This window comes from Paramisgurnus dabryanus, chromosome 14 (genome assembly GCF_030506205.2).
Source record: "Paramisgurnus dabryanus chromosome 14, PD_genome_1.1, whole genome shotgun sequence".
Lineage (NCBI taxonomy): Eukaryota > Metazoa > Chordata > Actinopteri > Cypriniformes > Cobitidae > Paramisgurnus > Paramisgurnus dabryanus.
Genome location: NC_133350.1, coordinates 26868473 through 26896324, shown reverse-complemented (window position 1 = coordinate 26896324; position 27852 = coordinate 26868473). Strand labels below are relative to the sequence as shown.

Genomic DNA, 27852 nt, shown 5'->3' with positions numbered 1-27852 from the left:
GATAAATTATAAATGTTACATGTTAAATACCCCAAAATGTATTTACTTTAAATAATGACAGACTGTATTACATTGTAGATATTGTGTTACATTTCACACTCATGATGAAATACTTTTATTTCTGACAGGGGTTTGCAATCTAAATAATAAGAAATAATAAAATAGTGTCATTTTATGTGAATTTTAAAGGCCTAGAATGACAGTAGGTGTTCATATTCAAGACTTACAAACAGAAGCCACAACCTTACATTTCTTTAAATCATTTATTTCAAATAAACTCTCATTTTCATAAGTTTTCTTTTTTTTTGCATAAGTGCAAAGTGCACTGACAGCCACCTGAGGGAAGTCTACATCCTTAAATAAAAAACAAGAAAAGCGCACATATATTAGTACAAAATTCTTTAAAAAAATTGCACAGTTTAGGTGTATAATACACATTTGTACTCTATTTCCAAAACAAACATAAATAAAATGGTAAAAGGCTCATAGAGTAAACCAAAGTCACAAAATTGAAAATAATTGTTTTTCTTTCCCGCTAATAGAATTAAAGCTGAATAAATGGGAGACCCTGTCACTGATGTCTGGTGCCTCTGTTGTGTGCTGATGACAATACAAATCTATTGCTAAATACTTCAGCAGTTCAGTCCTACTACAAAATATAGAGAAGTAATGTGGTCTCCTGTTATTGGAGTAGAGCCCCAGTTCACGATTTACACACAATAAAACCCTTTTTATTTGCTTGCGATGTTCAAAAAGACACAATCCCAAAATCCAGTCCAATTTGAATAAAACGTCTGAATCCCTGACGATGTGTATTGCATTGGGGGGGGGGGGGGGTGAAAGAAGAGCAGCTCAGCGCCGGTATGGGTGGAAGCCCTGTACATTGTGGTTCTGTCCTCGTCCAAAGCTGCCAGCTGCAGGTTGGGCTCCCGTCGAGGGCGCAGAGGGGGCTGCAGCGTATGAGGCAGTTTGCTGGCTGGGATCTGCAAAGCTATGACCAAAAGCACTCAGGTCCTGCCCATAACCTGTCTCAACAGACATGAAAACAATGGAGAGCATATTAAACATCAGTCAAGTCTAATATAATGATGAATGTCTTTACTATATGACTAGGCTTTCTGGGAACCTCAGCATTTTGGATTAAAACAGATTTTCAGACAAAGGCCACACACATACTGCAGTTAAATAAGTCTTTCTGAGTGCCTAATCTACACAGTTCATTGATTTATGTTAGTTAAAAGTCAAATAACAGCCAAATATAATAATATAATGGCCCGTTTCATACATTACACACCAGAAATAACACAAGAAAGGGTAAACCAGACATGCCTCTTACTACAAATAATCTTCAAAATGTAATATACTGTCTTTATTAATTTAGCAGACGCTTTTATCCAAATCAACTTACGATGCATTTCAAGGTATCTATTTTTTCTATGCTTATTTTACAGACTGCAGGCATTAATGTTTCTTGTTAACAATCAGTGTTTAAGTAGGTGTGACTACTGTACTTCATACACACACAGAAGTGTAATTTAAGGGACTCACTCACAAATTGAATGTGGCTCCCACTTCCAAAAGTTTGCAGTGTGTATGTGGCCAAAGTATCTGAATCTACAAAAAAAGAGACTCTTAAACATAAATAACTAAATTATAAAAGAACAGAAAATGGCTTAAAGGTCACCTAATATGGGAAATTCACTTTTAGATGTGAATAAAACATAATTGTGGGTTGTCTGTGTGTGTACACAACCACCCTGTAATCCCTGTTAAACCTTTACCGTCTCATATCATACGCCTTGTTCATGTTGATTTCAAACCGATCAGGATGTTGGTCATTAAGCCATCAAAACACAGAAAATACATCGTTTTACAAATTTCCCCAGGACAAAAATGATTTTTAAAATGAGAAGGGACATATAATCTAATTTGGGATGAGAACTGCGCATTGTGTACTTAATATATCTGTTTTGGATATTAGCCTGTTGGCTAATCGTAATTTCTCATGCTGTAAGCATGTTTCCTTTTCTTTAAAACACCAATATAGACGCTTTCATCAGTAACAACATAAACAAACGTCTTTTGTGGAAAAAACGTAACTTCCGGTAAACACGGCAAAGAATCAATAACAACAAAGTCCTTTTAGAGTAGTTTATTACTGATAACAAGCGAAATAAACAACAGGTATAGTAAATCATAGCTTAAGTGTATCAAATACTTCACTGAGGTAATGTTGCTGTGTAAAATGTGTACTATATAACGTATTCAATCTTAACTACGGATCGGCTGCCAACCCTCCCTTAACATAGAGGTGGTGACCCATGATCGCCGTCTTCCCTCCCTTTAGTAAATCAACACCGGATGTTAAGTTCATCCCAGACGCGTAACATGCAATGCATGTGCTTCCGATGAAACTGTCTTTAGTGCAACAATATTTTATGACAACTATACATCTCCACAACAGTGTATTCTAGGGGTAAAACTCCATATGAAGCTTTAAGTTGTGTAGAAATGTTATTTAGTTTATGAATCCTGCTTCTAATGATTAAAGTCAATGTGCTTGAAAAACTTACAGGAGAAAAGTTTTTAATGTATTCAAGCCTTGCGTGTTATTGTAATCTGTGCAAATTGGAGGATATGTATTTAGTTAAAGACTATATTGGTGTTCAAGAAAAGTAAACATGCTTACATTATTAGAAATTAATGATTAGCCAACGGGCTCATAACAAAACAGATTTTATGTACACATTACACTGCTCTTATCTCAAAATTAGGTCATATTTTCTCATTTTTACAATCTGTGATTTCTGAAGTCCTGTGGAAATTTGTGACATTTTCTGTGTTTTGATGGCTGAATGACCCGCATCCCGATACAAATCAATGGGTTTAAGCCTCGGATTGGAATCAACATGGCGGCAGACTGAATAAGGCGCATTGGTCAAGCTGTTGGCGTTTTCTGAGCAAACTGATGTCACTTTGCGCAAGCCCCGCCCACAACCGCACACCCAAACAGGGGCCTTTTTTAACATGGTATAATAAATGATACATAAAATTTCACAAGCACATTCTGGGAACACTTGAGACAAAGGGGGCGTGTAGACAAAAGTGTTTTAACGTGGCTGACGTGATATTTGTCCCGTCCTCCTCCACTGTGATTGGACGGCGAGTGAGAAGTGACATTGATGGTCTTTTTACCCGAGAGGCAACCTTTCGATCTCTCTGATGAAGCCAATACGGAAGTGATTTTAGCTGTAATTCATCGACTGGCCACTAGAGGCAGGCTCTAAAAGGGAGTCAATTCCCATAGACCCCAATGTTAAAATGGCCAACTTTACAGCAGGAAATAATATGTTTACAGCCTGGTACAAAAAGTGTTTTTGGTCTATGAAGCTAATTTTGTCCTTCATGACAACTGTGAGGGGGTGAATTTTTTAATAACTCATCCGTTTAAATTATATTGAGCCTTAAAGTTCTGCATAATTAAGGGCGTGGCCACTTGAGTGACGGTTGAATAGACACTGCTGTCACTAGAGTCAAGCTAGGTGGGCGTGGTTTCAGCAACCAGACACTTCAGCTTCACCCACATCCCGTTTCTTTAACCATTTTTGGATATCCGCGAGTGATGTGCAGTGACGCCAAGATGCTCTTCACAAACCAACAAGTGACATCACGGACACTACATCCATATTTTTTGTATGGTGTAAATTTCTTGGTGTACATGCCCCCTAATATTACATCTTGAAAAATTGCCATATTAGGTGACCTTTAAAACAAAACATTTGGATTACAGACAGATAATTAAAACATGAATAAGCAGAAAAACTAAAGAAGAACACACAATCTTAAAGACAGTTTATTTAAAAGACTCTAGGGATGAGAGCTGAAGGTTAGACAAAATGAGCACAAATGAAGAGGAATGGATCAAGAAACGAATCAGTAAGAACTTAAGTGAGAAATAGACTATCTAATTCAAACTTTCACCAAATCTGCTGAGATTTATTCAGGTGTAATAGTCACCCACTCCATGAGGGGCGCCAAATCCACAGAAAAACCAGTAAAGCCTAGACAAAATTAGATCATCCTTCTGGCAGCAAAGCAATGCAGTGACCAAAACTTAAGAAGCCATCAGTTTTGTTGATATAGTAAACTACAGCTACTAGTCAGTTCACATTGGTTACATTACAAGACCATACTGTATATTGATGTAAACATGCGTCTCCCCAGTGCCATGTAGCGGTATTTTAGTATATCATATGGAAAACCGCAGCGATGTAAAATACGCATACGACGCATGCATATTGTACATGGACTTGAGTTTGTGATGCATGACAGAAACAGAACTGAAATGTCTGAGGCTGTTGATTTGACTGGTTTGAAAGGTTGTATGATGTAGTTGCTCACCTACCTGCGCTATATCCCTGCTCTTCCTGTACATAAGTGTGAGAAGGACGCGTTGGTCCGTAGGCAGAGGGGTCCTGAGGATAGTTACCCAAGCCTAGCGGGGAGATGAGGAGACCAGGTTGACTCGACCCAGAGAGAGTCTGACTTAACTACTATCTTACAGCTCCTACCAAGGTGAACGGCGCCCTCTCCTGCCCTCAGAGCTCATGAGCAGATCGGGTGCATGGATGGGCCCTGTGCTGCTTTTAAATGAGTGTGCTTATCAGGCTTTTATTTGGGCCGCCTCAGTGCTGATGGATGAAAGCGAAGCGGTGGCATGACAAGCGCAGCTGATGAGACTGTAAACGCATAGAATACAACCCACACGGATTGTCTGACCCCACTTTAAAAGCTCCCCGCCAACACACATACATACAGACTGCCTGTCCTGCTTAACTAAAGAGCAGCTAAATTCATTCAAAGATTTTTTTTTATTGTTGTATTTGTTTATTCACAATAATTTGGGTTTTGCTCTTTGAACGTGGCTAGATGTGAACCGTGATCTTTGGCTTACTGAAGCAAGCACATTAGTTCACCCAAATTTAAAAAGAGTTCGTAAAAAACATTAATAACTTTGTATGAGGACCAGAAAATATTATTTAGTGCTTATTACGTCACGTATCCATGGCAACACAGAGATCTTACTGGTTCGTATGTCATGACATGGGATTTAAAGTTATCAATGTGCCACAATATCTCGCAAATTCACATGATGATCGCGCGATATCTAGTTCTGTCTCCGGCCATTATGCCGTTAATTTATTACGTTTTTACAAACCAGCCCAGATCACAACACGAGATCTTGCGAATTCAGGTATGATCACACGATAAAGTCATGGCTCCGTCCTGCGGAGCTGTCCGGCATCCGGCCAAAATAGAAGCTCTACGTATTTGTTCCGGAGGGCTGCGTATGGTCGGAGCTGTGACGGATTCGGAACGCATTCAGTGGAAATACACACATTGACTTGAATGGAAACCGATTGACTGTGCCGCCGTTCCGCAGAGGATCCGCAGTCCGAAGGTTCCGAATCCGTCACAGCTCCAGCGGAGCCGATCTGCAGCCGCTCCGCCGTTGGTGGAAATCCGGCGTTAGTGGAGTTTACCATAAGCTGCTTGTTTATGTTGTTACTGCTGAAACCGTCTATAGTTTGTTTTTACGTGTTTTGCGAACATACACGCACAGTCGAACACACAGCCTTGCAAAGTATAGTTAATTTATGTGCATGTGCATTGCGACAAAATACATATATATATATAAATGCATCTCCTGGCCTGGGATACATACTACATTCTCCTGTATGCGCATGTGCGACGTACGCATACAAATCCGCACGGTGTGTACAGTACACGTGAACTCTTACACATAAAAAATTTTACAATACTTCGGCCTTTAGTTCAAAAAGATTATCTAAAATCTTCTGTTTCTTGCTTATCAATCGTAACGCAAACAGTACGGCACAAGTGATCCATCCGAAACCACCTATTTTCATACAAAATAGAAGTGAAAGCAGAAGGCGTGGGGAGTAGTAAAAATTACCCGGATGACTAATTACTTCCGGCAAGATTCTGAAGCCCCTGGGAGAGGAGTTATCCAACGAAGAAGAAGGAGAGGCGATGTTTTATTAAAAAATGTCCGAAAGCTGTAACTCGGCTCTATTTAAATGCAAATACATATATTAAACAGATGTCCCTTGTGGTTAATTTGCGATTGCTTAAAGGAATAGTTCGGCCAAAAATGATATTAAACCCATGATTTACTCACCCCCAAGCTGTCCGAGTTGCATATGTCCATTGTTTTTCAGACAAACACATTTTCGGATATTTTAGAAAATGTTTTAGATCTTTCAGTTGATTAAATGTAATGTTAAGGGGTCCACGACCTTCAAGTCCAAAAAAAGTGCGTCCATCCTTCACAAATTAAATCCAAACAGCTCCAGGATGATAAACAAAGGTCTTCTGAGGGTAATCCGAGCCGTGTTGTTGTAGAAATATCCATATTTAAAACTTTATTAAGTAAATAAATACCTTCCGGTAGCGCCGCCATCTTAGTCGCGTCCGCATTCAGGATGAGAGCTTACGCAGTCTACGGAGGCTACTCTGCTGCTGATCTGTGCCCCTGCCCCCGAATTTGTCATACGTCACTAAGAAAAGTGCGTACACTACGCTAATAGTCTCTCCTGAATACAGAGGAGTCTAAGATGGCGGCGCTACCGGAAGGTATTTATTTTCGTTAATAAAGTTTTAAATATGGATATTTCTACAACAACACCGCACGGATTACCCTCAGAAGACCTTTGTTTATCATCCTGGAGACGTTTGGATTTATTTTGTGAAGGATGGACGCACTTTTTTTTGGACTTGAAGGTCGTGGACTATGGGTGGACCCCGTTGCATTACATTTAATCAACTGAAAGATCTAAAATATTTTCTAAAATATCCGAAAATGTCTTTGTCTGAAAAACGATGGACATATGCAACTCGGACAGCTTGGGGGTGAGTTAATCATGGGTTTAATTTCATTTTTGGCCGAACTATCTCTTTAACGTCATTCCAGTTAACAACTTAACTTGTTGCTATGACGAGGTGTATCATGTGATGTATCAACCTTGCAGATGTAATACGTCCAAATTCATTCATATCATTCATATTTATACTATATAGTTCCTATATATTTTAACAGTTGATGAGTAGGTACTTCATCTAATTCAGTACCTACTGTCACAGTAAGCAATTTCAGACGCAGGGCTAGTCTTGAGACGAAATTAATGTTATCGATGTGCCACCATATTCAAATTTACTGCAAAAATCTCTTTGGTGGCATGAATACGTTACTTAATTTTATCTTTTTAGTAATTAATACGTTGCGTAACTATAGGAACATTGAGATCAGCACAGTAAGTTCAAATATGACGTCACATGGATGATGTAAAATCTTATTGGTTCTTGCGTATCTAGTGACAAAAAACGAATATGACGCTTAGGTTGTCTCCGAAACCGCCTACTTCCATACTATATTGTAGGGCTGCAAAATAAATCGCATTGTCATTGCGCATCTTGTCAGTAAAGCCGGTTTCTTGATTAGTAGTAAATCGCCATCACCTGCTTTCAGATGGAGCAGCATTTACTACACAAAGCTGTAATTCACTTACAAGCTGAGCCATATCGCTGGCGATACGTCCGCGATAATGACCGCTAAATTGCCCCGATTATCAGTGAACTACAGATTTGTGTAGTAAATGTCGCTCCATCTAAAAGCAGATGACAGCGATTTACTACTAATCAAGAAACCGGCTTTACTGACAAGATGCGCAATGACAATCACATGCGATTTATTGTGCAGCCCTACTATATAGTAGGTGAAAGCAGTAGGCAAGGCAAGTAGTATGTCTGAATTCATAGCATTTCGAAAAACAGTAGGCCCAAAGTACCCGGATGACCTACTACTTCCGGCAAGATCCCGAAGTGTTCATTCGATGGGGTTATACAAAGAAGACGACGACGGAGGGGCGTTGTTTTATTAAAAAAATGCCTGAAAGCGTTAACGCGGCTCTATTGCAAATACATATATGTGGTTAAATTGCACTAGTTTAACGTCATTCCAGTTAAGGCTAACTTGTTGTTATGCAACGTATGTCACATGATGTAAAAACATGGCGGATGTAGTACTCCAAATTGATTCATACTATTCATATTCATACTATATAGTACATATCTTCATCTGATTCAGTACCTACTGTCAAAGTACACGATTTCAGATGCAGCCCTAGTCGTGAGACACGCAAGAATGAGATTAATGTTATCGATGTGTCACCATATTTACATTTACTAAATTTTGTGACATGAATGCGTGATCTAATTTGAGCTTTTTAGTAATTAATGCGTCATGTATCTATGGCAACACAAAGATCAGCACAGTAAGTTCAAATATGTCGACACATGGATGATGTAAAATTGTATTGGTTCATGCATGCATCTAGTGACGAAAGACGAATACCTAGTCGCAAGACATACAAGAACCAATGAGAAGTTATCAATGTGCCGCCATATTTAATTTAACTGTGCTAATCTAATCTATTAATAATTTCCTCTCATAAATGTATTTGGGATGGCATGAAGTTAAATTTCATATTTGGGTGAACTATTCCTTTAACAGAACCTGCTTGCTGGAGAGTCAACTCTTCTTAGGTTAACGCAAAGTTATTCTGAAGCTTAACTCGGTTATATCATCAAGCCACATACCAAACAGTCTCTCCCCTAACTTGAGTTGTAAGTCTGGTATAATTATTATACTTAGTATGTCCTACATCTTGCCAGGTTCTTGCTTCTGGCTATTCCTGCAGACTCCTAAATGACTCTATTCTGCAGCAGAGACATTTCTATTTCCTATAGACTAATGGATGCTCTAAATTTTGCCGGCACCTGCATGAGATGGCGTTCCCCATATATCTTACGCTTGGTTCGGTTAAATTTACCTAGGAAAATTCTCACATGCACTGTAATTCTACCCCCAGCCCCACCCCGCACTGAAACCTCATTTCAACACCCCACATCAGTGCAAAGATTGTGACGGCGACACTCTGAAGTGCGTTTACGTCACACATACGCTGTCTGCTAAAGCAGCATTGCAGGTATAGGATGATCTAATTCACACATAGCGCTGAATAAACCTCCACAGACCTCACAAGGAAATCGAGAAGATAAAGTGTGAGGGTCTGTTTGGAGGTGTGTGTAAGTGATGTCACACAAGCAAAATCAAGAGATGGACTACAGCACATCTGCAGAGGCTCGGTGCTGCATTTCAGTGACGTCTTACCATATTGGCTGTAGGAGAAGTCCGGCTGTGCCGAGGCGGCTTTGCTCAGGTCCTGAGAGGGAGTCGTTGCCGGAGCAAAAGCCAGGGGTCCTGCCCCTGGTGTGGCGGGAGGGGGTGGTATTCCTTGTGCTACAAACTGGTCACCTTGTGGTGTGCCAAAACTATATCCTGTGTACACAAATGTTAAATAAAAAACACAATGAAGAAGTCATTCAGATCTTATTTCGGTTTGATTAATTAGTGTCACAGTTACACAGGGACTTTTAAAGAGCACCTATTGTCCGAGTCACGTTTTTACATTTCCTTTGGTGTGTAAGTGTGTATTAGTACATGTTAATGATATGCAAAAAGTACAAATCCCAAAGTAAACGATGACACCGTCTCCAACGTAAATCTCTTTTCTTGGACTACAACAAACACACAGATTGTAGGCAACAGTTTACTTCCTGGGATTAGTGATGTAGTAAAGACCGACATTATCATAATTCCACCTGCTTTGGACTCAGCCTGTAAGTTAACTCCTGTTAGTGTTGCATTGTGATCAAAGCTTTTAAACATGGTAAGGAGCGTCACGTTTCCGGCTGACGTCAGAGGTATTCAGGCCAATCACAACGTACAGATTAGCTGGCCAATCAGGGACACAGAGCTTTTCAAATCCGTGCATTTCAGGAAGAAATTGAAACGGTATGTGGAAAATAATGTGTTTTTTGAACCATGAACTACGCAAACACATTGTATAATACCAAATCCACAAAATTACATTGTTTTTAGCAATGAAATAGATGCCCTTTAAATCATAAACGGGTTTAAAGATAAGATCTATTTGTGATCCAGTCTTTGAAAACCCAGCTAAAGTTAAGTGAAATAAAACTTTTAAAACTTTTATAATAAGATTATGAGATTTCAGAAGTGGATTTCACAGACAGGTTCACATATATTCTTATCAATTTATGCAAAACAAGTTTTATTTTGGGGATAAAATGACAGATTTAAATTTAAAGGTGCAACGTGGGACTTTTAGCAGCATCTAGCGATGAGATTGCGAATTGCAAAGGACGGCTCTGTCCACGTATACACAGTTGAACCTCCCATTCAAAACGCCAAGAGAAGCTTTGACGTCAACAAGACGTCATCGTCTGAGAAAACGCAGGGAGAAAACTTGGTCTGTATAGCAGTTTGTCCGTTTAGGGGTACTGTAGAAACATGACGGCGACCCGCAGTGTATGTAGATGAAAACGATTCATTTTAAGGTAATAAAAACAAAACAGTTCATTATGTAAGGTCTTTAAGCACCACTAATCATATAGTTCTGTCAAGAGATCCTTCTAAAAGTTACACAATGCACCTTTAAATTAATAGTGTGGTATCTGACATTGCAAGGTTTCTACTTCAAATAAAATTTAAAAAATGTAATCTACAAAGACAATAACAATCTCACTTCTGAAACAAATGAAATGTTTCATGTACCAAACTGTGGTTGTGTGCTAAAGCCCTGTTGGGGGTATCCCTGAGGCGCCCCGAATCCTCCTGCAGGTGCTGCTGCCACTAGAAATGCATTAAATGGAGATGGAGGTTGTGCTGGTGCACCTCGGCCGGCAGGTAAAGACGGTCCATAGCCAGCTGAGACAGATGGAGTGTCACATGTTATATTCAGCAATGACTTAAGGCCTAATCACAACCAGTCAGTGTATTTATTTTTGAGCAATTTTCTTTTTTAACTGTAAAAACGTTTGGAGAAATGAACAAATTGTTGACTAAAAAGTAATAAAGTATTACATATAGTATTATTCTTCCATCTCAAAGTTAAAGTGATACTCCATCCAAATATCAAAATGACCCCATGATCTTCTTACCCTCAAGCCATCCAAGGGGCTGTTTACACTTGGTATTAAGATGTGTTTCGTCGATCGGATCACAAGTGGATGTGAGAGACACATTACGTTTACACCTGGTATTAAAATCCGTCTCTTTTGTCCACTTTTTACCGCTTCTGTCCTGAATACTGTGAGGGGGCGGTCTGTCGAGACGGTAAGCGAGTCTCTCCACTGTCATTTAAATGTGAGCTGGAGTAATTATGAGTTTATATAGACACAAACTAATATTATGTCAGAGTCCAGTGCTTTCTTTGTAAGTAAACATGCTGCACAGTGTTTTGTACATGTATATGTTAAAGCTTTCTCTGACATTTCAGTGCAATTGATGAAATAAGATTCACACGATTGCAAAATGAAATTACGCAGAGATCAGCCACTTTAGTTTTATCAATGAAAGGCTAAAAATAGCGCTGTGTGTTCGCGCCAGAAGTCAGAAAAGATGTAAAACATTGTGTTCAGTACCTCAGAATAAACAAATGGGCGGAGAGAAGGCGGTCCGTGTGGCTGTTCGAACACATTTGAGGGGTGGTGATGGCGCAGTGGATAAGACACTCGCCTTTGGTGTGAGAGACCCGTGTTCGAATCCACTGTGACACACCATTGTGTCCCTGACCAAGACACATAACCCCTAGTTGCTCCAGAGGTGTGCGACCTCTGACATGTATAGCAATTGTAAGTCGATTTGGATAAAAGCTAAATGAATAAATGTAAATGTACATTTAACCACATGTGCGTTTACACTACAAAAGCAATCCGAGCGAAAGTGGACGAGCTCAAAACGTTTTGAACACCGTTTATACTTGACATTAACGTTAATGTTAACGTTAATGCCAAGTGTAAACAGCCTTCAAGATACACGTTCATCATCTTTCAGACGAACATATTTGGAGTTAATTTAGTAAATGTCCTTGCTCTACCAAACTTTTAATTGTAGAAAACAAGGGATCAGGGAACAACTTCTGACTTTGAAGCCCAAAAAAGTGCATTCATCCTTCACAGAAGTAATCCACATGGTAATTCATGCGATATTGTAAGTAAAACATCTATATTTTAAACGTAATTAAACTATAATAACTACCTTCCAGTAACAACTCCATCTTGGACGTCACTGTGTCATATAAATTCAAGATGGCATTGCAGAAGACCTTTATTAACCCCTTGGAGCCATGTGGATTACTTCTGTGAAGGATGAATGCACTTTTTTGGGGTCTAAAGTCAAAAGATGTTTCCTGATCCCTGTTTTCTCCCATTATAAAGCTTGGAAGAGCAAGGACATTTACTAAAATAACTCCAAATGTGTTTGTCTGAAAGATGATGGACATGTGTATCTCCGATTGCTTGAGGGTATCATCATGAGATATTTTGATATTTGGCTGGAGTATTGCTTTAAGCACTTAATGATAAGATATTAATTTCATTAGGTTTTTATTTTTGCTCAAAAATTCAGACTTTGTGTGAACAGGTCTTTACTGACAACATATACAATAATAAAGTATCACTAGACATTAAATAAACATAGCACACAAAATCAATAGTAATAGTAAAAAACATACCAAGGGGTTGACCTGTAGACACCCAAACACCTGAAACCAAAACACAATTTACATTTTAACTCTTTTATACATAAAATCAGATGTGACAATATAATCTTGATTTTTTTTATAAACTGAGGAAGGTCTATCAAACTTTGATGCACCAAATCTCATCATTCGATTATAAGACTTCAGCCTGAATTTCGCATATTACTGTTTACGCCAAATATAATCTGAGCCAGAACGCATTCAATTAAAGTCTGCAGCATTTCTGTATTCACTCCAGTCTTATTTTGGTCGAGCTCTGCTTGAATACATCCCCCCGCGTAGCGAACAAACCCACTGTGGTTTAAGCCAGATGGCACAAACGGTGCAGCCAGACCTAAAGTGAAGCGTGACCGACACCAGTTGGCTCTGGGTGTCATTTTTCAGGTCGGGGCACGCTGCGTTCCCGCTACGTTCTGGCCCGTCGTGTCACTCACCCTGAGGCCCGTAGCTCTGTTGCCAGCTCGCAGCCGGCTGTGCCGCCCAGCCATTGGCTGTGCTTAGGATGGCTCGGGGGCCCCACTGATTGGCTCCCAGCTGACCAGGGGCGGGAGCTTTGCTGTCCCGAGGCTCCGCCTTCTTGACTTCAACCTGCACAAAGGACGAGAGGTCGTAACTAGCGAGATGAGAATTAACATACCGCCTGCTTCCCCCACTCACCTATCAGAAACTTTAGCCTTCACCTCCAAACAGATACTCTTACTCTTTTGGCCAAATACAAGACCGTAGTCCAGACGGACTGGAACATACTTGGTCTCTTCTATTTGAAACCAATGTTTCTGAGGTACTTGCGTATCAAATCTTAGTAAATGTACTCTATGGGTCAGATTAGGAAGAATCATTTCTGGTACAATTTAAGTATATGTTTTTAACAATGAATTATTAATAATAATGATTCAGTTTTTAATGTTTTTCATAATCACAGATGTACCTGAGAAACACTGTCCCTGTGTGTATATATATGTACACATATATCTTACATCTCTCCTCTTTTAAATAGTTTTAAACTGCTAATATAAAATTAAGACTTACCTTTCACCGGCTAATGCTTAAAAACTTCAGTTTAGACACGACAATAGAAATATAATGGTCAATGGTGTTTAAATGTATGATAATCTAACTGAATCAAACAAATAACATGCAATTATTAAAATGGAGACAGTTTAATAAGAGATGAATCTTCATACTGTGTCAAATATGAACTTAAAATTATAATTGCTAACATAGCCTAGATTAAGTAAATTCTTAAATAAAGTTTTTTTTTGTAATGGTCCGACGTGTCACTGTTTTGATTTTATAGATGCTCCTAAAGGGATAGTTCAACGATAAATAAAAATTAAATTACCTCAAGTAATCCAAGATAAATATGTCCTATCATCTTTCAGACGAACACAATTTGAGGTATTTTAGTAAATGTCAATGCTCTTCCAAGCTTTATAACGGTAGAAATGGGGTCTATAACTTTCAAGCCCAAAAAAGTGCATCTATCCATCACAGAAGTTATCCACACAGCTCCAATGGGTTAATAAAGACCTTTTAAGGGTAATCAATGCCATTATGTAAAATTAATATTCATATTTAAAACTTTATCTAGCATCAGTTAACGGCCAATGTGCATTGTGCATAGCGTACGATATAAATATGATGCTTGTTATTTAACATATTTATTGACCATGGTCAACAGCTGCATAAAAATGTATAGGCCTATACTATTTATTTCCGATTATAATCAATTTATGAGGACAATAAAATTAGCAGTAATGCTATATGTTCTATCTTATACAAGAGATGCACTGATATTTAAAGGATTAGTCCATTTTCTTAAAAAAAAAATCCAGATAATTTACTCGCCACCATGTCATCCAAAATGTTGATGTCTTTCTTTGTTCAGTCGAGAAGAAATTATGTTTTTTGAGGAAAACATTCCCAGATTTTTCTAATTTTAATGGACTTTAATGGACCCCAACACTTAATACTTAACTCAACACTTAACAGTTTTTTTAATGGAGTTTCAAAGGACTCTAAACGATCCCAAACGAGGCATAAGGGTCTTATCTAGCGAAACGATTGTCATTTTTGACATGAAAAATAAAAAATATGCACTTTTAAACCACAACTTCTTATCTTCCTCCGGTTCGGTGATGCGCCAGCGTGACCTCACGCAATACGTCATCACGTCAAGAGGTCACGGATGATGTATGCGAAACTACACCCCAGTGTTTACAAGTGTGGAGAAAGAGGACCGTTCCTACGTTGTTGTATGTCAAATTATACTAATTAATGTCTTTGTGTCAGTTTATTGTTTAAAATGGTTCGCAAATGTGCGTTTTATATATGTAACATGTGATCTCCCTAAGTCACTTCGCAATTAAATGAGGTTGCGCTTTTTTATTTGTTTTATTTTAACATATTTACATTTATCTTGTCAAAAATGACAATCTTTCCGGTAGATAAGACCCTTATGCCTCTTTTGGGATCATTTAGAGTCCTTTGAAACAAACTGTTAAGTGTTGAGTTAAGTATTAAATGTTGGGCTCTATTAAAGTCCATTAAAATGAGAAAAATCCTGGAATGTTTTCCTCAAAAACATCATTTCTTATCGACTAAACAAAGAAAGACATCAACATTTTGGATGACATGGTGCTGAGTAAATTATCTGGATTTTTTTTTAAAGAAAATTCTAATCCTTTAATTTTACACCAATAATCGTTTTTTTTTTTTCAGATTGATATCTGCCGATACCAATAGTTTGGTGGTTATATTAACTTGCATTAACTAAATTCTGAAGATTTTCCTCATTCATATAACGACCAATAATATTGAACATTAAATTAGTGATGTTTTTTTTAATTTTCTATACAAAGGGCTCAAATTAATTGCATTTCATGTTTTCTTTTGATTGACAGAATTATCTGCCATGCCAATTGGGTGAAAGTCATTAGTGTGAAAAAGTACTTTTATTGTCTGATACTGATTATTGCTCAAAATATCGGTCCATCATTACCACTATATAGGTAATCATCGTTTCTTTTCTTCATCAATTAACATTGTAAAAAATGCTATATAGTTAAATTCGACTTAGTGGTAATTACAAAAGTAATAGCTGGCCTCTCCTAAAAAAATTGTGATTTGAATTATCAGTCATGTTCACGATTATGCTTAATGCTTAAAAAACAGCTTGCCTTCGCAAATTATCACTATTTTTTTCCGAATTATCCAATTAGGGCAATTACATCCTATAATAACCTGGAACTCAGGTATAAAAGCCAAACAGTTTAACACACATAGGATAAATGTATTCCACTTATAGTGTAGATCCAGAAATAGACCGAGACTCTAAAGGGGGTGAGTTATTGGGGTCACCTTGCATCAAGAGCGAGAGATATTTTTCCATCGTAAAGGAGCATAAATGTAACGGCTCCCTTTCCGCGTCTCTCCTCCTCTTGCTGTCGACCTAATTAGGTATCAGTTTGAGCGAGTGGTCTGCAACCGACGATTCGGCAACGCGGCTCCCGCGGGCATCGCCGCCGCTCAGAGTGATGGGACGCCTCGTGCAAGTCTACGCGTCTGACGGCAGAGCTGGGATTTGGTTCGCGGTCTGAAATGCTCCAGTTACTAATTTTAAAACGTATGGCCACACCCTCCTCAAATCCCACTGCAATAATGTCATGTGAAGAACAATAGCCCAGGTACCGGTAGCACCTGATTCCTTCAAGAATGCAAACCCGAGTCCAGGCAGGCGAGAACAAACTAAATGTAGGGCAGAAACTGCAGCGGTGTCTCGAACAAACTTGCTAGAAGTGGTTTTTCACTTTAAATCAGCACACAGCGTTTGTGACAGCACAAACGCAGTTAGAGTCGCTTTGCATTCTGGGATTAAACGAATAAGCGCTTAAATTAATGTCATGCTGCATTACAGTAAAAGGGCTATTGGTCTGAGTTGTGAGGTTCAGAATGCAGGTCAACCTCCCCAAACCAGTCATGTTGAGACTGATATTTTTACTTAGTTTAGCTGGTGAGGTGAGATAACACGTCACACGCCTTGTTCAGTCTTGCACTATCCCACGAAGCAGACTTTTAAAGAAGACGCAGCTACCAGACAATAATCTCATGCCACCCACCCACCCACCTAAAAACCAGTTGGAGTCTAATAGACACAGTATGGAGATTCGATGTGGTCACTTAATTGAGATTTCTTTTCCTTTGGGATAATACAGAACTCAAATAGTGACCGGATAGAAACCAAATCAATAACCTGAATGAAAGAAAAAGAAATAAAAGAAATGTGACCGGTTCTTTAGGTGCTGATATAACTTTAATCTTTTATAGTAATCCATTATAATCCAATTGCATTTAATGATACAATTTAGCTTCTTTCTTAAACAGCTAAGCTGCACCCAGAGAAACGGTACAAATGAACTAAGCCTTGGGCGACTAATGCAGCTATATTAATAGAAAATGACTAAAATTATGAACATTTCACACAATATGCCCCACATTAAAAGAGAAACTCCTTCATGCACCTTGGGAGAGAAAAAAAAGTCTTTTCCAAACTCCCTCGTCCATGTTTACTCTAATCTTCAGTCGCCCAAGCTTTAGTTTCTGTTTTAGGGGGAAATAAAACTACAACTACACACTTTTTTGCCCATGATGTCGTGAAAATGCATGTTGACAGCCTGGTCCACTGATTGTTCGGCCTCGAAAGTAATAAATCCAAAACCTAGCCAACGACCAAAAGTCAATAGAGCAGCAGGGTGTTGGGACAGAACAGCTAGAAGAACAAAAGAGGGGTGGGGTGGGGGGTACCTGAGGTTCGGATGACATCACGGCCCGAGTGACCGGGAAATGTGATAAGTGCGGGCCGAAAGGACAAAAGTCTTGGGTATTATTCTGTTCTGGCACGCTTTAACCTTGAACATATTTAATCATTAACAGCAATTTGATAACTAAAGTCTAAGGCTTATGTAACCTCACTGACCACAATTTATAAAATGTTCGAATTGAATTTTAGTTGTCGCATTTAAATCATATAAAAAATTCATCCGAACCTCATTTTGTTCACCTTCCCCATCTTACACAACAAATGCGAGCAGCAACCACAATTATCAATGCATAACAAGAATGATCATAAACACTACAGGTTTTATCAGTATTTCTCAAAGTCTCCCAAAAAATGACACATTTTGGGTAAACCAAGAGAACGTTACATTATAACAACAGCACCACAAGGATATAAGGATATCTGTGAAACATTCAATACAGCCCGGTTTCTCGTATGGTGAAACCCCAGTTAATGCTCGATTCAGACGTTTGCTCCTAGGCTCGGTGACAGCCAATCAGTGCACCCACGCGTGCAGGGGTCGTGGAAATGGGACTGTTAAAACGCCACTCGAGTGGGTTACTGAAGCGGAGCTGGATTCCAAGGTCACTCGCGCGATAAAACGCAGGAGCAGCTGCACCAGATCCACCAGTATGAACTAGTTTCAGTTTGATCTGATAACTCTGGCAGAACTGGGCTGCGAGAACCTCCACTTTGGGATCTAACCTGATTCTGATCGCACGTCCTTTGAGAACGAAGGGATCTGAGAATTCGTACAATATGTGGAGCAGGACCATCTGTCTGTAAGAGGACTAAATATACCCAACCTGCCCTTCATCATCAGGCCTGGTTTCATTTAAGAAAGTTGCCAGTTATAGAGGCTTTTAAAAGTCAATTTAATGTCCTACATTCGTGAAGCAATTCGGAACGGGTTAGCACGCATATGTGGGTTGGGTTATATAACTTTTTCGACATTTTGAAAAGTGAACTTTCACAGGAACTACTATTTTAACTATCGGCCATTTAAGCGTGGTACATTTAAATTGTAGCATGACGTAAAATACTGTAAAAACATCAAAAGAAAATTTTATTTACTATATTACGCAACACAAAACTGAAAACATTTTATGCGTTTCAGACATTCGTTTACACAACAATTTTAGAGGCCTGAAAATTCTAACTTTTGTAAACATGTTACAAAGTGCAAAATTTTAAAAATGACACCATTATCATCTTTGTGTAAACTACAAGCACGCAAGTTTGTGAAAACGGTGATGTCATGTGCCTGAGTGTTACATGTCTAGACATTATGTAATATCGCCAACTACTGGCCTGACATGCATAATTTTTGGTCGTTTTTAGGGATCGACCGATATGGATTTTTTTTTTGTGCAGATGCCGATACCGATTTTGTTTCATCAGCCTTAGCCGATGACAGATACAGGCTGCCGATTTTCTTGAGCCGATATTTGGCACCAATACTGCTTTTGCTCACTCAATTTATATCATAAAAATGAGACAATGATGATGCCAAATGTTACAAGTCTCAATTTAAAAAAAGTAACATCTATTGAACTTATAAAAACTATATTTAACAAATAGTTAAAACAGGTGAGGGTGCTATGGAACCATGAACTGCGCTCTCCACAATGATGAGGAACTATCAGCAATGGATTTTGATGTCTAGCGCTTTACTACTACAAATATATATAGAGATGAGAAATAAAAACCCGCTTTGTGCAGCAATGATTCGATGTTGTCATGGAAAGGTTGGTTGTTTTTAGTCATATGACCTGGAATCGCTTGCGGCTTGCAGCACGCTGTCTGTAAATAAATAATCGGTGAACACAGCAGCCACATATCGGCCGATGCCGATACACATAAAACTCGCAAAAATGGGCCCGATATATCGGCAGGCTGTTATATCGGCCTATTACTAGTCGTTTTCACAGATCCGTGTGAACGAGGATCGTTTTGATAACATTGTCATCTGTACACAAAACTAAAAATAAAAACCAGTGGCGGCCGGTGACTTCTTTTTTTCGAGGGCGCACGATGCGATGTTCGTCACAACATGTATGTAGCCCATCATGTGTGTGGTTCTTAACCCTTGTGCCTTGTTCCAATTCACTACCCTTTCGTGTTGTTAGCGGCCAAAAATGGCCACTAACTTAAACGGCTAATCAGATTAATATTTTTTTCAATTTTTTGCATAAATCTGTTAATCAACCTCAGTACTGATCAAAACTACCAACTCCAAACTTATACTCCATATAACTCAATGTACAATCCAGAATTTAAGCTCAGTTTTTTTGCACAGGCTACTAAAGGGTTAATGGTGCCACATGGTGATCAACAGTAAAAATGACAAATTGTACCTCTTTGCAAAAGGTAAAACCACAAAGAATCAAGAATGCATGGTAATAAGGTGTCATGGCTCTGCAATCAAAAAATTTTGTTATAATGGAAGTCAATGGGGAAAAAATGGCCACAAACAATAAATGAGGGAGAAAAAAATTAAAGCTGATGCTGCACAAAAACTAAAAATGCATCAAAGCCAATGTTTTTACCAATCTTTGGCATGCCCAAGACTGTAAAAAAGGTAAAGGAAAATCCAGTCCACATTCACTTTTTATATTGAAAATCAGTCATTTTGTGTGTTTTTTTCCGCCAAATCAGTGACACTACTTATAAACTTGGCAATGAAAGAGTTAAAATCATGGAATTTTTGCAAACATTTGGTAGTTTTGATCAGTACTGAGGTTGATTAACAGATTTACGCAAAAAAAAAGTGAAAAAAATTCATCCGATAATTTTTTACAGCAGTTTAATTTAGTGGCCTTTTTTGGCCGCTAACAACACGTAAGGGTAGTAAATTTGCCCACGGTATATTGTTAAGTTTTTGAAAAATTTCAAAGCATTTTCTTAAAATATGTGTAAATATAAGATTTGTCACCAAAAATCATTCAATTTGCTAAAACACAGAGAAAGTTGTGGCCAAATTAAGACAAAAAAATTTGCAAAAATGGCCAAAAATGGCCCCAACAACACATAAGGGTTAATTTCTAAATATGTGTTCTGTGCGTTGAGTGATCCTATGTGCATCACTCTGAACTAGGACTGTCACAATGATTAAATAATCGTCTCATCGCGATGATTTCAAATCACCGCAATGATTGCACATCTCTCTAAAAAACACAAGGGGGAGCTGTAGTGTACTGTAATGCGATACATTGCAAAGCCATTCAATACAGTGGAAAAACAGCATTTAAAGAAATGCTGCAAAACTTTGATAAGCAGTATGAACTATTATCATTAAATAATTACTTTTAAATATGTGTTATGTATATTAATATTCACTGCTAGGTAAACCTTGCAAAAGATTTAATTTAATAATCACAACAAAGTGTAAAAATTATTTCATGAACAAACAAAACGTATGAGAATTAAATGTCAAAGCAATAAAACAGACAATTAATTGTCATAACCGGCAAAGCTCTAAAACACGCAATTAATCGGCATAATCGGCACAATTTATTAGGCAATTAACCGTCAGCCAAACTTCATAATTGTGACAGCCCTACTCCGAACACTTATTTTGAATTTGCACCCCTCGGAAGAGCAGTCACGAGCCGCTACTGATAAAAAAAACGTTTTTGTTTTTAAATACATTATTGTCATGTAAAAGGTATGTTTTTTGTTAAAAGCCAGAACTGTTTGAGAATAAAGCTAGAAGTATAGTTCTCTTTTTTACGTACGCGCGAGGGTCCGTGTACAGTGAGCGTGCCACAAATTACGTCATCTGAATAGTACGCAAGCGTTTACGCACACTACCGGATTTTTGTAACTTCGCGTACTTTGCAATCCGCATGCGTCGAACGCCAGTGTACACGTACAAGTCAAATAAACTATGCTTTGCTGTGCATTTGATCGTGTTCGTGTACGTGTAAAACAGACTATACTCCGAGCTTAAGCCATCACCTTTAACAGGTCACAAACTGAAGCATTAACTGTGTTTACACTTGAGAAACAGGCACGAGTGTGTTTCACACCAGGCCTTTATCTGTGTGGTGCCACTATCTGTACTGTATCCTATAGGAAAGAACAGACATATCTTAGGAAAAACGTTAATGCATTCAAACACTTGACAAGGAAAACAGGGACATTAGAAGAAAGATAGAGAGCTCTTACTTAATGATCTACATAGCATTAAACATTCATTTGCTATATCAATCAAATAATACAAATAAAACTTATGTCTAAAAGTTAATAATAAATGAATTTCAGTGATAGGAGAATTTCAAAGGCAACTGAGAATGTTCACATGTCAAACTATTCCACAGATTCCCAAAAAGAGTGAAATGAAAAGCATTGGTTTGAATAGTAAAAGCAGCGGAAACAGCTGTGTACACAAACATCACGCTTCTCTGAAAGACATGAACCTTAGTCAGGGTAGACGTTCACCATTTTGTTCACATGTCAAACTGGATTATGGTCTTAGGACACGTCTGATTTTCAAAACCATGTTTTTTTTACATGTTCATGTTTTGCCAATCATATCAAAGATGAAACATGCCGTATAACCTGACAAAGGTCAATGAAGGACATGCTTTGAGCACATGTAAATATTTGCACTGATTTTTTCCATTGCTGTATAGCAAATGATCTGACAGAAATAGACGTTTTATATTTTACAATGATCATGATTACACAGTCATCATGATTTCAGTGGGTGCTGACTGGATGATAACATTTCTGGCAGGCATGTTGCGTCGCGACAAATGCGCAAGAAGCTACATTGAGCTACGCGTTTGATGCAAATGTCTGCGAGTCACGTGGATGCTGCTGATTTGCCTTGCCGCCATGCGAGAGTCAAGACACGCCAACCCCAGCATCACACGCACACATACATGAAAAGGACGCATGACCTGCGAGCTATCCGTTTCTCTTTGGGTTGGAATAGTTTGTCATGGGCGTGAGGTGAGAGAGAGACTGAATGGGAGCAAATCTGAATGTGTGGTTTACCTCGAGGCCTTTGCTTTTCCGCGTCATAGATCATGACCACCTCTGTGACCTTCAAAAGGGAGAACGGGATGGATGTAGGGTTAAACAGATCATGTACAAAAATGCATGGTGGGATACAAAAGTCTGAAATCAAAATGAAAATCTGGAATCTACCCATATTAACCTTTTAAACAGTGTCAGTTTTTTCTGTTCCATTAAAGTGCATTAGATGTTTTTTGGAACAATGGCATATATTGGAACATACATTGGAACAACACATGGATAACCAGGTTTTGGAGCTTTGTATGCACATTGTCACTAAAGCAAATACCAAATACTTGATATATATGATACATCATTTGACTTCAGTTTTGAACCCCAATGTATATGCATCCTCTGACATCATTACAGAATATAAACGGTAGAAAAGGTACAACATCTTACCACTCCAAATCTGTTAAAATATTCCCTGAGTTCAGCTTCACCGCAATTATGAGGAATTCCACCCACAAATATCTTCTTAGATTTACTGTTGTCAGTCTTGCTTCCTTTCTGAAACACACAAAACTTTATGTTTAGCAAGGTCCACACAAAACCTGTGCAACAGATTTCCACAGCGTTCAGACCTTAAGAGCTTGTTTACACCTGGTATTAAGATTTTGGTCGATCGAATCACAAGTGGACGAGAGAGACACATTTCCATTCATATCTGGTGTTTTACTCCGTCTTTTTTGTCTTCTTTCGACCACTTCTGTCCTGATTGCTTAAAGGGGGTCCAGTGAATTTGGTCGGACCTGGAGTCCAAAACGTTTCATACCCCATTTAAACCTGTATTTAGTGTCGTCCACTTGTGAACCGATTGACCAAAACGTATCTTATAGACGATTTTAGAGGACGCATGTGCGTTGTTGCAGTTACTTCCGGTCTCTGTTTGTTTAATGGTCTGACTAGTGGCTAAACTGAACTTGGGAACAAATACCTTGTCAAAATCCAGATCTTGCATGAACAAAGAACAGCGAACAAAAAAATCCAATAATAAACCAAAATAAATCCAAAGCTTTACCTGAAAGATCAAAAAAGTCTTTACACTTTCATAACACCAAAAACTTGATCGCTTCATGAGCAAAAAGCCATAAACTATTAAGCACCAAAATGGTATGCAAGTACAAAAATGACGAGGACCTGGCAACACTGCAAGATGTGGAGCAGCCTCACAAATGCGTACAATACACAACCCCAAAACGGAGGTTTATTACAAAACATAACGCTGTTAAATTATTTTGGTCAAAGCTGTGAGTGATTGGCACGCGAGACGGCATAGCATTGCTATGGTTATTTCTGTGTCAATCATCACATTTTCGGGAGTGAGTCTTGTTCCGTACAGACATGAAACTAACATTTAGGAGATTCACTCCCGCATTTAAATGCGATTGTCACTCGTGAAAGTTTGCAGTGTGTACGAGACCATTGATTCTTTGCAGTTTTCTTTAAGTTTTTCGGAAGTTACGTTTGTTCCACAGGGCTCCAGACTAACTTTTTTCACTAGGAGCACAATGGCCCCCAACTGCAAATTTTAGGGGCGCAACAAGAAAATGTAGGGGCACACACAGTAAATCAACATCCTAACCAAATATTCATATTTTTAATTTCCGCTGTATTACTAATAAATAATTTAATGATAGATGCAGAAAGTACAATGTGCTGTTTTCTAATTCAGTGTCACATCACAAAAAAAGGTCACATTTACTGGTCGCACATGTGCGACTGGGTGTAAAATTCAGTGGCACACTCTCAAATTTGGTGCAGTCTGGAGCCCTGTTCCATGCAAGCCGAAAATACTTCATTGAAAATAACAAGACGGCAACAAGACGGTACACACTGCATATTAATGTGGTTGTCATTTCACCTTTTAATGCTTAATCCAGTTCTGTACACACACAGTTCAGTCATTTACGGGACTGACAACCACATTCTACAACCAAATTAACTCTCTCAAAATACAGGTAGTGACAACCGCATTTACAGAGAACTAGTAGTTAACAAAGTATTTAAACCTGCATCATAGACAAGACAGGTCTCTCTTCTGAAAAAATGAATGCCTAGATGGGGAAAAAGTCTTCATGTGCGGTGCAGAAAATGACAGAGGCACGAATGTTTGCTGACTAGTGTTGCCAGATCTTGCATGAACAAAGAACAGCGAACAAGAAAAATCCAATAATAAACCAAAATAAATCCAAATGCTTTAGACCGGTATCTTCACACTTTAATAACACCAAGATTGCTTTATTTAGCCATAAACGTTTAAGCGCCAAAACGTAAGTATGTATGTAAGTACAAAAAAGATGAGGACCTGGCAACACTGCAAGACAGCGCACTGTGAAGCATACAACACAGAACGGCAAGACGGAGGTTTATTGCAAAACATAACGCTGTTCAATTATTTTGGTCAAAGCTGTGAATGATAAGCACGAGAGACGGCAGAACGTTGCTGTGGTTACCTCTATGTCAATCATCACATTTTCGAGTCTTGTTCCATACTGATATGAAACAAACATTTAGGGGATTCACTCCTGCATATAAATGCGATTGTCCCGAAAGTTTGCAGTGTGTTCAAGGCCATTGATTCTTTGCAGTTTTTTGGAAGTTACGTTTGTTCCATGAAAGCCATTTGTTTATGTTGTTACTGCTGAAACCTGATAATTTACTTACGTTGTTTTGTTTAGTAGAGAACAAATGAGGTAGACATTTCAGGATTTTTCCCCATATAGTGGACTTTAGTGGTATGTAATCACGTCGAAAGGTCACGGATGATGTATGCGAAACTACCGCTCCAGTGTTTACAAGTGTGGACCGTTTCAAAGTTGTTGTATGTGGAATGATACTAATTAATGTCTTTGTGTCATTTTACTGTTTAAAATGGCCCGCAAGTGTGCGTTTCACATATGTAGCACGTGACCTTTCAATGTGATTACATAATACGTAAGGTCGCGCTGGTGCATCACACGGATAGTGCCAGAAGTTATGTTTTAATAGTATACATTTTGTATTTATTTAGGCGAAAATTACAATTGTTTCGCTAGATAAGACTCTTTTGCCTCAATTAGGATCATTTATAGCCCTTTGAAGCTGCATTAAAAATGCAATGCAACTCTAAACTGTTGAGGTCCACTAAAGTCCACTATATGGAGAAAAATCCTGAAATGTTCCCTAAAAAAGCTTAATAATTTATTCTCGACTCAAATAAGAAAGACATAAACATCTTGGATGACATAGGGGTGAGTAAATTATCAGGATTTTTTTATAAAAGTGGAGTAATCCTTTAATACCAGGTGTAAAGAAACTAATGCAGACTACATTCTTGAATTCTTACCCAGCCATCTTTTGCCCGAGTCTTTTCAGGCTGCATGCCTCTAGGCGTACACGGCTTTGGGTCGATCTGAGGGTGTGAGGAGAAAAGCAGTCATTTCATGCAAAATCAAACCTGCGTGGACAGAATGACTGGAACTATGCAAAATATTCTCTTTCCTATTTCTTTTAAGACAACAGCTCCTTACATTTCTACCATCCAGATTATGAGGTTTAGTGTCCAGGACGGTCCGTACGCAGTTGGGGTCTTTAAACTTCACGAAGCCGAAGCCCCTCGACTGATTTGTGCTTTTATCTTTCATTATGACACAATCCACAACCTCTCCGTACTGAGAGAAGTAGTTCCGTAAAGTCTCTGACAAAACAAACAAGACACGATTAGGGAAAGTCATTCGATACCCCTAAAAAGAACAATGCTATAGAGCCACACAGGCGGATTCAACATCCCAACACTGCTCATGGTAAACAAAACTTGAAATGCTTTACAATGCTGATGCCCAATTGAAAAACACCCTATTAAAGACCATAAACAAAACGCAGTGTTGTGCTGCAATAAATAACAAAAGAGCTGCCATTATCCACTGCAGTGCACATCTCAGTCAAGCAAAATTAAACTGAGGACACACCCTTCCGAAATTTACTTCAGTACCAGTGAACGCAGATGGTCTTACAAAATATTACATTTAATATCATAATTATATTATTAATTATATTATAACAAAACATAAGTCATCATATGACGCTACTAAACTATAGTGAAGCATACAAAAAAAAGTTATTTCAGTGGTACTGCTGTGAAGAGCGCCTTATTTTTAAAGACTGTACATTACAGAGATACAGGTTTGCATTGCACACTTGCATTATTCAAAAGAAAAAAAAACCACAGTCATGTATAAAACCATGAGAAGGTAAACATGCCAGTTATCACTTACCCTGGGTGGTGCTCCAATCTAATCCACCCACAAACAACTTCCTGCAACACGAACATAAGGGAATGTCACATTATATTTGACTTCATGACAACATAACTCAAGATAAAGGAGGTAAACACATTTTACATGTTATGCATTTTCAGACGCTTTCATGTAAAGCTGTATAACCTATACATTTTGTTTAATCAGTAAGCGCGTTCTCGGGGTTCAAACCCATGACGTTTGCGTTGCTAACACTCGGGTCGGGTGAGCTGGAGCAGCATACATTTGCCCTTGGCACATCGAGTCTGATCTGTGCGGTCTAACCACCCGATAATCCAACAAAACTAATCTAACCCGCTGGTTAACACGAGCTGGTAACTGGTTAACCCAATACGCTGCATGCTGGGATGTGGAAAAATACTCTACTTTTTATATATTTCTCGTCTACTATACGTTTTTTGAGCGAAAAGGTGATGATAAAATGTAAAACTATAATAAAGAAAGCGATACAACGCTTCAGGTTGATTTTTTAAAACTTATACCATGAATGAGACCGATGCACGCGACCAGTTTGACAGCTTCAGCTTTGACAGCTCATTCGGTTTATCGAAACATCTTTCAGTATCGCTATTAAAATCAGTATCGCTTTATCCAGCCGAGGTGATCATGATGACGGAGTTTGTCTGTGCAAGGTTGTGAGCGCGGAGCCCAGCGGGCTGGTTCTCCGGTATCGGCTGTACAGCGGGCGGCCCGCTGCGCATCTCTCTTCGCTGGAGCGGGACGGCTGCGTTACCTCCACACACTGTCCGTATAAACCGCCGTCTCTTACCCGATTTCATCTCCAGCCAAGTTGCTGTTCATCTCCGTGGCGAGGGTAGTGGACGGGAGTGCTGACATGGGTCCGCTCGCTCAGTCTCCTGCCGGTCTCCGCCGCCCGGGAAGGTCACACTCCGCTTTCGGTTCAAACCGAATCTGCGCAACACTGACGCGAGCCACGGGGCGACCCGGCAAGGGCGGTGCAATGAGCGCGGGGCACGCTGGGAAA

The 27852-nt window shown here is 38.9% G+C and overlaps 1 protein-coding gene across 16 annotated transcripts; it reads right to left on the bottom strand.

Moving 5' to 3' along the window:
* Nucleotides 1–249: 249 nt before the first annotated feature.
* dazap1 (DAZ associated protein 1) lies at nt 250–27809 on the bottom strand. Of its 16 annotated transcripts, none has more exons than XM_065241799.2 (14): nt 27637–27809; nt 26826–26866; nt 26082–26248; nt 25898–25963; nt 22972–23079; nt 22549–22597; nt 17342–17475; nt 13142–13295; nt 12681–12710; nt 10721–10873; nt 9254–9421; nt 4406–4495; nt 1549–1614; nt 250–1025 (listed from the first exon to the last, which is right to left on the bottom strand). In XM_065241799.2, exons 1-14 carry the CDS (start codon nt 27702–27704, stop codon nt 853–855), a joined length of 1467 nt encoding a protein of 488 aa, XP_065097871.1. In that variant the 5' UTR covers nt 27705–27809; the 3' UTR covers nt 250–852. The 16 variants fall into 16 exon arrangements, with proteins under 16 accessions (XP_065097871.1, XP_065097872.1, XP_065097873.1 ...); XM_065241800.2 differs by having other exon boundaries at nt 250–1029; nt 1553–1614; XM_065241801.2 differs by having other exon boundaries at nt 17342–17424; nt 27637–27804.
* Nucleotides 27810–27852: the final 43 nt, after the last annotated feature.